Consider the following 12305-nt stretch of genomic DNA (forward strand, 5'->3'; position numbering starts at 1 on the left):
AGGTTATCCTCCTTCGTGGCAAGAACAAGAAGGCAAATTATTATCTGAATGGTGTCAGATTAGGAAAAGGGGAAGTGCAATGAGACCTGGGTATCCTTGTACATCAATCGCTGAAAGTAAGCATGCAGGTACAGCAGGCAGTAAAAAAGAGCTAATGACATGTTGGCCTTCATAACGAAAGGATTTGAGTGTAGGAGCAAAGAGGTCCATCTGCAGTTGTACAGGGCCCTGGTGAGACCACACCTGTAGTATTGTGTGTAGCTTTGGTCTCCTAATTTGAGGCAGGCCATTATTGCTATTGAGGCAGTGCTAGTAGGTTCACAAGTTTAATTCCAGGAATGGCCGGACTGTCATATGGAGGGCCCGAACTGCACCGGCTACGGGAGTCAAGATCGTCCCGTCAATGGCGGGCTCGAGGCCCACGACCGAGGAAGAACAGAAGGAAGAGACTTGAATTTTATTTCACCTTCCATCACAGTGAGGAATGTGTAGGAGTCACTGTGGTGGATGTTCATGTTAAAATGTGTTTTTGAGTGATCTGTTGCTTTTTAATGTATGACTGACCTGGCCAATGAAATTCCTCGTATATTGCAAAACATATTTGGCGAATAAAGTATGATTCTGATTCTGAATGGAGCAGCTGAGCTTGTATTCACTGGAATTTAGAAGGATGAGAGGGTATCTTATAGAAACATATAAAATTATTAAGGGATTGGACACGCTAGATGCAGGAAACATGTTCCCGGTGTTGGGGGAGTCCAGAACCAGAGGCCGCAGTTTAAGAATAAGGGGTAGGCCATTTAGAACTGAGGTGAGGAAAAACATTTTCACACAGAGAGTTGTGAATTTGTGGAATTCTCTGCCTCAGAAGGCAGTGGAGGCCAATTCATTGGATGCATTCAAAAGAGTTACATAGAGCTCTTGGGGCTAACGGAATCAAAGGATATGGGGAGAAGGCAGGAATGGGGTACTGTTTGTAGATGATCAGCCATGATCACATTGAATGGCGGTGCTGGCTCGACGGGCCGAATGGTCTACTCCTGCACCTATTTTCTATGTATCTATGTAGAATGGACAGACATACATTGCTGACAGATGAATAAAATAGGATAGATGACCTGTGTGTTCTTAAATGTAGACAAAAATGCTGGAGAAATTCAGCGGGTGAGGCAGCATCTATGCAGCGAAGGAATAGGTGACGTTTCGGATCGAGCGGTGGGACTCACTGCGGTGGGACTCACTGTGGCCATGGAGGAGGCCCAGGCCAGAAAGGTGGGGGGGTTGAAGTGTTGGGCCACAGGGTTGCTTAGTGCGAACTGAGCGGAGGTGTTGGACGAAGCGATCGCCAAGAATACGCCTGATCTCACTGATGTGGAGCAGTTGACACCTAGAGCAGCGGATGCAATAGATGAGGTTGGAGGAGGTGCAGGTGAACCTCTGCCACACCTGGAAAGACTGCTTGGGCCCTTGGATGGAGTCAAGGGTGTAAAGCGACAAGTGCAGCATTTCCTGCGGTTGCAAGGGAAGTACCAGGGGAGGGGGTGGTTTGGCTGGGAAGGGACGAATTGACCAAGGAGTTACGGAGGGAGCGGTCTCTGCAGAAAGCCGAATGGGGAGGAGATGGGAAGATGTGGCCAGTGGTGGGATCCGTTGCATTGCGAAACTGTCGGAAGATAATCTGTTGTATGTGATGGCTGGTGGGTTGGAAGGTGAGGGCAAGGGGGACTCTGTCCTTGTTACGAGTGGGGGGGATGGAGAGTGAGATCAATGTCAATAAAATTCAACAGGCACATTATAACATGCCAGTGAGGGATTGGCGGATATATGATAGAGGAAGATCATACATAATTGAAAAACTCTTCACAACATTTCCATGAAAAAAACTCAATTATTTAGCTGCCTGCCACAGCTGATTTGTATCTCAATGCCCAGATGCCATAAGAGTTCCAGTGATCCCCAATCAAAAAAATAGAGAGATTAGGAACTGCATATGCTGGAATCTTGAGCAAAATAAAAGTCCTGAAGGAACTCAGTGGATCAGGCAACATCTGTGAAGAGAAACAATCCAGATGATGTTTTAGACACAAAATGCTGGAATAACTCAGCGAAACAGGCAGCATCGCTGGAGAGAAGGATTGGGTGACGTTTCACATCCAGATCCTTCTTCAGTCAGTTCTTCATCACCCATTCCTTCTTGAGTTACTCCAGCATTTTGTGTTAATCTTCAGTTTAAACCAGCATCTGTGGTTCCGTCATACACAGAGGATGTTTCAGGTTGGATCTCTTCTTCAGACTGATAAGTCTGAAGGATACCGACCTGAAACATCGTCTGTCCATTTCCCTCCACAGAGGCTGTCTGACCTGCCAAGGTCCTCTACCACTGTATTTTATAAAGCAAAATATACTGAATTAATCTCCCATGAATAAAATTGCCAGCATTGAATACACTCAGATCAGCAACTAATGAAAACCTTACGCTGTCTATAGTTTACAGTTTTGTTTATTGTCACATGTACCGAGGTACAGTGAAAAGCTTTTGTTGCGTGCTATCCAGCGTCCACACAATCTACTTCAACATTTTAGTCAGTTTACAACTGTGTTACAAAGCAGTTCACAAACTGCAATGTCGCAAAATCCCAGGTAGTTGGGATTATATTGGCGACATCATTAATACTGTGAAATAAATACAAACGTTGGTGAAAATATACATCAGGTCAGGGCAGCATCTGCAATGAAAGAAATAGAGTTACCTTTTCAGGATATTAGAACCGGTCAACTCTGTTTTCCTCTTCGTTGATGCTGTCTGATCTGCTGAGAATTTCCAGCATTCCCTGTTTTTATTTCAGATTTTCAGTGTCTGCAGTATTTTCATCGTTTTGCTTGAATGGATTAAATTAAACCTTTTTGATTTCAGTTTTCTGGTGCCACATTATGGCCTCATGTGGCCATAATTACCAGCTATGCATTTCTACCTTTTTCTTGCAACCAATACATGTTAAATGATTTTGAATTTATCGTTGCACAAACTAGCATGTTTGTCTTAAAATGTTGCATTTGCCTAAGAAAAAAAAAGTGAGCTCAAAGCACTAACCATTTATGTGAAAATCATACGGAAACATCTGTTGAAGCAACTCCATAGTTCACAATGAAAATTTGGAAGTTGCTATCCAAGATGCACCATTCCACTTTGCAAAAAATGGCAACACACTCTGATTTACCATTCAAATTAATTGAATGGTATGACTTTCTTGCATTTGCTTGGAATGTGCAAACGAAACAAAAATCACCAGGTTGGTCCTTGGCTTTTTACATAATTTGTTAACCTTACAATAAATATTAATGACTACCAGTTTAACTCTCCAGCATTGAAAATGAACAACCTAATGTTTTCAGGTTTCATTTGTATTAAATAATACTTTATAAACTCGCTTATAATCCAACCATTCTTTCCCCTTTTTTTTCTCCTAATGATTGGACAATTAATTTATCACCCGCAATTATTTCCTTGGTCATCCTTATTCATTGTTATATTCTCTTAATCACACTCTGCACCCTTCAATCTGATTTGATTAACTGGCCCTCTTTTACTTGAACCTGGAGAAGATTTCCCTTTTACTCCTCCAGTAATGTTTAGAATATATCGGGGTGCTTTGCTAGGTTAAAACAAATTCTCCGCCATTTAACAAGTTTGACTTTTCCCAAAAAATAAAGCTTATGCTATTCGACACAGAAAAAGAACCTGAGAGGCAAGGATAAATTATAACAATTCAAAAAATTGCTGCCAGTGCAAACATGGAGTCATTTTAAAAAAGATTGGAAGTGGTGGAGGCAGGTTCATTGGTATCATTTAAAAATAAATTGGATAGGCATATGGATGAGAAGGGAATGGAGGGTTATGGTATGAGTGCAGGCAGGTGGGACTAAGGGGAAAAAAAATTTGTTCGGCACGGACTTGTAGGGTCGAGATGGCCTGTTTCCGTGCTGTAATTGTTATATATGGTTATATGGTTATATTAACAACATTTGGAAGCTGTTGTATCAATTTGGAATACAGCACCAGATTTGAGGGTATTACTTGTATGGATGAAAATGTGTGTTTGATGGTGATGTTAGACTAACAGTTCCCTAATTCAAATCCCATCATGGCAAATTGTAAAAATTAATTAATTTATTGAGGACTGAAAAAGTAACAATGAATGCCAGCAGCCAAAAAATTCAGCAAGTATATTTTCTTAGAGATGTTGTCAGCATTCTGTTGCTTATGTTTTCAGACTCAAAAGAATGTAAATATATTGTTATGCATCAAGAGTTATTACGACATTGCTGTTTGTCACCTTTATCAACAACTTGAATTAGAATGTAGAAGATATGATCAGGAAGTTTGCTAATTACACTAAAAGAGGTGGCATCGTAGTCAGTGAAGATAATCATCAAAAAAATTACAGCGGGATCTTGATCAGCTGGGCAAGTGGGCCAAGGAATGGCTAATGGGATTTAATTCAGATAAATGTGAGGTGTTGCATTTTGAGAAGTTAAACCAAGGTAGGACCTTCCCAGTGAATGGTAGAGTCGTGAAGAGTTGTGGAACACAGAACGTAAAACAGTTGAGCACAGGAATAGACTCTTTAGCCCACAATGCACAAACATATTGAAAGTGGCATTATAGGAGGATGAGTGATAACAAAGGGTTTTTGAGGAGCTGGTCTTCATCAGTCAGGGAATGGAGTATAGAAGTTGGAACATTATTTTCCATTTATTCAAGACATTAGTGAGGCTGCACTTCAGAGTATTATGTTCAGTTTTGGCCACCCTGTTACAGGAAAAATGCCATTAAGCTGGAAAGAGTTCAGTAAAGATTTACGTGTAAGATTGGCCAGGCTGGGATTTTATTCCTTGCAGCACAGGAGGCTAAGGAGTAGTTATAGAGATGGATAAAATCATGAGGGTGAATGCACAGAGTATTTTTCCCATGGGTAGGACAATCATGAACAAGAGAGCATAGATTTAAGGTGAGAGAGAAAAGATTTAATAGGAATCCGAGGAGCATCTTTTTCCACACAGAGGGTAGTAGGTATATGGAATGAGCTGCCGGATGAAGTGGTTAAGGCCGTTACTATAACAACATTTACAGGAACATGGATAGCAAAGATTGAGAAGAATATGGGTCAAATGTGGACAAATGGGTCTAGCTTAGATGGTACATCTTGATTAGCATAGATTGGTTGGGCCAAACGGCCCATTTCTAATCTGTATAATTCGATGTCTCTATGACATGGGCAATAAGTGTAATCTTGCCAAGGTTTAAATATAGAAATGCTTAGAAAATAAGGGGGATACATTGCCTCAAAAAATAAACAACTAAATGATAATGAAATCAGGAAGTTGTTTATTTTTAATTTAGTTACTAGAAAAGTAAAGCAATTTAAAGCTAAAAATGCACCCGTATCAGAAGGAAAGTAAACCCAGTGTACAGCAGAGGTATCAGCAAGCACTTGAGAATCAAGGGTAACAAACACGTCACCAGGCTCAAGGTGCATCTTATTCCTGCCCCATTAGAGATCAGCTTATTCATTACGAATCCAAATAAAACTTAAATATGCAAGGACCAGTGGATCAATTACTTGAAGCAAAGAACTTGATTTAATAATATCACAGAAACCTTTCTTGTCATTTCAAGCATACCTAGAAATTCTGGATGTGAATTTCTGCAGTGTAGAAACATGGGTAATTTAGTTGCTTCTGCCAAGTCAAATTGCTTTTCAAAATATCTGAAAGAAAAAGTATATTCTCATTATTTATTTTGACCACTTTTTTTTTTTAAAGTTAAAAAAAATCTACTTATTAGGTCTTAATGTCAGTTTACCCTCATTATATAACACAATAGTTGCATTCCTGAGAAACACCCCCGTAAGAAAATCTTGTTATAAAAACAATTATGTCAATGAGGGAAAAAGCGGGGTTAGGGACTCGAGAATCTCAGCCTTGCAGTAACATGCTTATTCTTCCTGCAGGATTTAAAAAATATAAAGGTCCTTAAAATAGACATGTGGTTTTTATTCCAGCAAGCTAAAAAATGCTAAAAGCTGTATGTTACATTGTTTAATAGAGTATCATTGCATACGTGTCAATAGAAGCAATAGCTTGTCAATTTCTATGACCACCCAGTTACAGTAGCAGCGGTTTCCTTAAGAGACAATGGCGCCTGATTACAGCAAGGAGGCCCTACACTTTCTTTCTTCCAAGCAGCTATTTTTTCCTGCTTGTCAGTTCACAAAGTAAATTTATGTGGTTCTGTAGCTCCCGATCAAAATGGTGTTATAAACATTTTGGCACACTTTATACAAATGATGTTCCCTAATTCATCACTTCCATCATATCAAATTTGTGTTATGGAAACATGTGCTGCAGCAGAGCTACTTGTATATTAAAACATAATATACTCTTGGGTTTGGGAAATGGAAATTTTGAAAATGGAAAGATACTTCCATGAATGGGACAGGGAAAATAAAATGACATCTAGTTGAGATCAATATGCCTAATTACAAAAGTTTAAAACAAATCAATGTTTGGGGTTTGTACAATGAGCAAGGGGAAAAAAAGAATCAGGAAACAACATCTGTAACTTGTATTCCCCTGTTTTAATAAGAAATACACCAGTTTTATTCCCTATAGTGAGTGCCTAACAAATCCCCCAAAACCTGGAGAGTCTATTTTACCCTTCAGAGCTCATCAAATCTTATCATTGAATATAGAACAATACAACCTATCAACAGGCTCCTCAACCTACAATGTCTTAGCTGACCACAATGTCAATTTAAACTAATCTCATCAGCCTTCAAATGGTTTATATCCCTCCATTGAGAGACACTGTTCAGACTTGGAGTTTATAACATTGAAATGCCGACCCTTCTATCTGCCGCGGGAGTTCACAGTTGTTGTTACTATGGCTGTTTACATTCTACCAAGCGCTAATGTCAAGCTAGCAATGATCACCCTGCTAACATCCATCAACAAACTACAGACTGCGCACCCTGATGGGATTTTCATCGTGGCTGGAGACTTTAACCAGGCAAATCTACAAAAATGTCCTCCCTAAATTCCACCAGCGCGTCACGTGTCCAACGAGAGGTCAAAACACATTGGATCATGTGTACAGCAACATCAAGGATGGATACAAAGCCTCCAACCTCCCTCACCTCAGCCAGTCTGACCATCTTTCTCACCCCAGCATACAGACCTCTCATCGTGAAAACTAAGCCCAGTGTGAGAAACATAAAGACTTGGCCTGAGGGCGCTGCCGCCTTACTTCAGGACTGCTTTGAGCGCACCCAGTGGGATTTTTTTGAAAACCAGGACATAACAGACAACTCATCCACAGTCATGTTCTACATACAGAACTGCATCAATAACGTCACTGTCGACAGAGAGGTCAGGTGTTATCCAAACAGCAAACCATGGATGACCAGTGATGTTAGGAAGTTGCTGAGGGAATGCAACTCAGCCTATAGATCTGGCAATGATGAACTGTACAGCACTGCCAGACCCAAACTAAAGAGAGCCATCAAAGAGGCAAAGGCAGCCTATGGAAGAAGACTAGAGGGGCACTTTAATGAGAGGGACCCTCAGCGTGTCTGGCAGGGTATTCAGCAACTTACCAACTACAAGGGCAACGGAGGGCCAACCGGATCATCAAGTTTGCAGATGACACGACTGTGGTGGGGCTGATAAATAGCAACAATGAGTCTGTCTACAGAGATAAAGTCCAAAAACTGACTGTCTGGTGCACTAAAAATAACCTGGTACTCAACCTAACAAAAACAAAATAATTGGTTATTGACTTCAGGAAGAGGAGAGAGGAACCTGCTCCTCTATACATCAAAGGAGACATGGTGGAGAGTCACTGACTTTAAGTTCCTGGGAATATACATCTCCCAGGACCTCAAATGACAAATGAACACCATCACTCTCGTGAAGAAGTCACAGCAGTGGCTGTATTTCCTGAGGTCTCTGCGGAGAGTAAACGTTTCACAGCCGCTGCTGCTGTCCTTCTACCGGTGCGCCGTGGAAAGCATCCTCTCCTATGGCATCCTGGTGTGGTTTGCTAGCTGCACTGTGGCTGAGAGGAGGGCGCTGCAGAGAATGATTAAAATTGCACAGAGTATCACAAACGTTCAACTGCCCTCCCTGGATGACATATACAGGGCCCGATGGCTGAGCTGGGCCACAAACATCAAGCAGGACACATCCCACCCTGCCAACCACCTTTTCACTCTGCTACCCTCTGGGAGGCGATACAGGTCTCTGAAGGCTCGCACCAGTAGACTAAAAAATAGTTTCTACCCATGTGCGATAAAATAACTTAATTCTAACAGAGAACACTGGGGAAGCACAATATAATTCGGGGTGCAAGATAATGTGCAATATTCTTTTAAAATATTTTTAATACCTATTTATTATTTTCTTTACTGATTTTGTGTATAGGCGAGTCAATGGCTGTTGTGTTTTGTTCTTTTTAAACTGAAGGAGATGCAATGGAATTTTGTTGCACAGTATTGTGCAATGACAATAAACGTATTCTATTCTATTCTATTTCCAACCTGTTCATGTGTCTGTCTCATTGGCCTTCAAAAGTGCATTTGTATCTGCTTTCACCATTTACCTTGCACATTCTATGCATCTCCTACTCTGTGTAACAAAATATTGCCTTATAAATAATCCTTAAACCTCCCCCCTCTCAACTTACACCAATGCCCTCTAGTATGTGACAATTCCACTTTGAGAAAATTATTCTATCTACTCTATCTATGCCTCTCAAAGTGCTACATGCATCTATCAGGTAGTGCAATCTTTATTAAGGATGGCATAGACATCAATACCACCGCAAAGGTCTGAAGAGGATAACATCGAAATCCGAACTCTCGAACTCAGTAATGTTATCATTACATGTCTACAAACCACCAGGTCTTGTCAAAGTTCATCTCTTAAAAAAGCAGACAGCTACAAAATTATTAAAGGTAAACCATGGCAATCTTTAATAGATTCGTCAGACGGGAGTGGCAAGATCTACAATGAGCTTAAACTTTGCTCAGAGCTTCTCGGACTCCACTCACAGAACAAAGGAAAGTTAGCGTAATTATACATTTTTCTTATCAGTAAAACACTCCTACCAAGTCTGAATATGGCATGACTGAAAGATTCTATAGCCTTTTAGAATATAGGAAAAGCTGGGTCCAAATCAAGCTCATCCAATAACAAGTTATTACTCATACCTGGAACATCAGTTATTTTTTAAATCTTGGCTTCTTTATGGCCTTGAAAGAAGCACATGTTATTACACAGGTTTCCATCTTAATGTCTTTATTAAAAAGACAACCTGTCCTCCATTTAATTCCATATAATTTGCAAAGTCATTCAGACTTGGCACCGAGCCATTCTTTTGTTCGACTAGACCATGCTTTTGTAGAAGAACAACTCCATTTTGTAAACTATATTACATTTGTTATATGGTTGTTATATGGTTATTTGACTATTAGCTCTTTCATTGTGGGCCTTTAAGTTTAAAGACCCACTAGACAGTCCCCAAAACAAACCCTGGCTGAACTGGAGATGTCTCAACCGACTGCGAACCGGGGTCAGGCGGTCAAGGGTGACAATGCACAAATGGGGCTACATCAAGGGTACAACAACCTGTGACTGTGGCACACAGACCCAGACAATGCAACACCTACTGCAATGTCATTGCTGGATAATCCATGTACGACTGCAGACCTTGCACTTAACACTCCAATAGCGCAACAATGTGTACAGCAGAGGCGAGCCACTATATAGCATAAAGACACGATAGAAGATCTATCAGGTTGCCCGTCCATTCCAGAGAAAATAATCAGAGTCTGTCCACCCGTTCCTTATAGATAATGCATTATAATCTGAGCAACATCCTGGTGAATTTTTCTGCATCCTCTTCAAAGCCTCCACATCCTTCTGCGATGGGATGATCAGGACTGCAAACAATACTCCAAATGTACGTATAAAATGCCCTGGGATTCTCCTTATCTTACTCACCAAGGACATTTGCATTTAAGAGGGTTGAGTTTGAGGTTGATGTCTCTGGCACGATGTAATATCTTCTTCATTTAGGAATTAAATCGAATTATGGGTTGGGTGATGGGTGGGGAGAGATACGAAGCAGGTATAACATCACTTTTTGTTTTTCTTTCTGTTTTTGTCTTTTTATTTCTCTATGTTTTTCTTATTTCTTTTACTTACTCAAAAGGGTTCCAAGAGTAAACCTAGCAATTATGGGCCTGTTAGTTTGACTTCAGTGGTGGGCAAATTAATGGAAAAGATACTTAGAGACAATATATATAAGCATCTAGATAAACAGGGTCTGATTAGGAACAGTCAACATGGATTTGTGCCTGGAGGGTCATGTTTGACTAATCTTCTTGAATTTTTTGAAGAGGTTACTAGGGAAATTGACGAGGGTAAAGCAGTGGATGTTGTCTATATGGACTTTAGTAAGGCCTTTGACAAGGTTCCTCATGGAAGGTTGGTTAAGAAGGTTCAACTGTTGGGTATAAATGCAGGAATAGCAAGATGGATTCAACAGTGGCTGAATGGGAGAAGCCAGAGGGTAATGGTGGATGGCTGTTTATCGGGTTGGAGGCAGGTGACTAGTGGGGTGCCTCAGGGATCTGTGTTGGGTCCTTTGTTGTTTGTCATGTACATCAATGATCTGGATGAAGGTGTGGTAAATTGGATTAGTAAGTATGCAGATGATACTAAGATTTAGTTTTGTGGATAATGAAGAGGATTTCCAAAGTCTACAGAGTGATTTAGGCCATTTGGAAAAATGGGCTGAAAGATGGCAGATGGAGTTTAATGCTGATAAATGTGAGGTGCTACACCTTGGCAGGACAAATCAAAATAGGACGTACATGGTAAATGGTAGGGAATTGAAGAATACAGTTGAACAGAGGGATCTGGGTATAACCGTGCATAGTTCCTTGAAGGTGGAATCTCATATAGATAGGGTGGTAAAGAAAGCTTTTGGTATGCTAGCCTTTATAAATCAGAGCATTGAGTATAGAAGCTGGGATGTAATGTTAAAATTGTACAAGGCATTGGTGAGACCAAATCTGGAGTATGGGGTACAATTTTGGTCGCCAAATTATAGGAAGGATGTCAACAAAATAGAGAGAGTACAGAGGAGATTTACTAGAATGTTGCCTGGGTTTCAACAACTAAGTTACAGAGATAGGTTGAATAAGTTAGGTCTTTATTCTCTGGAGCGCAGAAGGTTAAGGGGGGACCTGATAGAGGTCTTTAAAATGATGAGAGGGATAAACAGAGTTGATGTGGACAAGCTTTTCCCTTTGAGAATAGGGAAGATTCAAACAAGGGGACATGACTTCAGAATTAAGGGACAGAAGTTTAGGGGTAATATGAGGGGGAACTTCTTTACGCAGAGAGTGGTGGCGGTGTGGAATGAGCTCCCAGTGGAAGTGGTGGAGGCAGGTTCATTGGTATCATTTAAAAATAAATTGGATAGGCATATGGATGAGAAGGGAATGGAGGGTTATGGTACGAGTGCAGGCAGGTGGGACTAAGGGGAAAAAAATTTGTTCAGCATGGACTTGTAGGGCCGAGATGGCCTGTTTCCGTGCTGTAATTGTTATATGGTTATATGGTTATTACTCACTCTTCGGCTACACCAATTTGGTAGTCTAGGGGTTCTATTCTAGCACATTCACTTTCTCTCTCTCTCCTTCTTTCTCATCTTTAGCTAAAAATTAAATTTGAAGCTGTACAATAACTGTACTATGTCATATGCCGCGGTTTATACTTTTGTACACTGCTTCTAATTAAAAAAAAATATATATATATATATATATTTCAGGTTAGCGTCATGCTCGGCAACATCGCTGCTGTGAACTAAGATATTGTCAACAATGATGGCACCTGGATATTCTGCGAACCGTTGTTCCATTGCACGTTGGAAGACTTCGCTTGCAGAGTTGATGCCAAAAGGCATCCTTAAAAACCTGTAGCGGCCAAATGGAATGGCAAAAGTTGTTAGGGCAGACGATGCCTGGTCCAGTGGTATTTGCCAGAAAGAGCTTTTGGACGCAAGGACTGAGAACACCATTCCATTTCCGATTTGCGCAACTACATCCTCAGTGGTTCTTATCTTGGTTAACTCCCAGAGTGACATTACGTTCACCTTTGCACCAGTGTCGACCTTGGCGGTCAGAACCTTGTTGTTTATTACCATGGTCACCGCAGGATCCAGCAGCGTGCCTGAG

The 12305-nt window shown here is 40.8% G+C and overlaps 1 protein-coding gene across 1 annotated transcript in view; it reads right to left on the bottom strand.

The window, feature by feature from the left end:
* The window catches only part of tatdn1 (TatD DNase domain containing 1), a 61740-nt gene that overhangs the window by 31834 nt on the left and 17601 nt on the right, over positions 1-12305 (bottom strand). The window contains exon 7 of the mRNA XM_055634166.1: positions 5683-5768. Within this exon, the coding sequence (XP_055490141.1) occupies positions 5683-5768 (86 nt within the window). The remainder of the gene's footprint in view (positions 1-5682; positions 5769-12305) is intronic.

The sequence above is a fragment of the Leucoraja erinacea genome, chromosome 4 (assembly GCF_028641065.1).
Source record: "Leucoraja erinacea ecotype New England chromosome 4, Leri_hhj_1, whole genome shotgun sequence".
NCBI classification, from domain to species: domain Eukaryota; kingdom Metazoa; phylum Chordata; class Chondrichthyes; order Rajiformes; family Rajidae; genus Leucoraja; species Leucoraja erinaceus.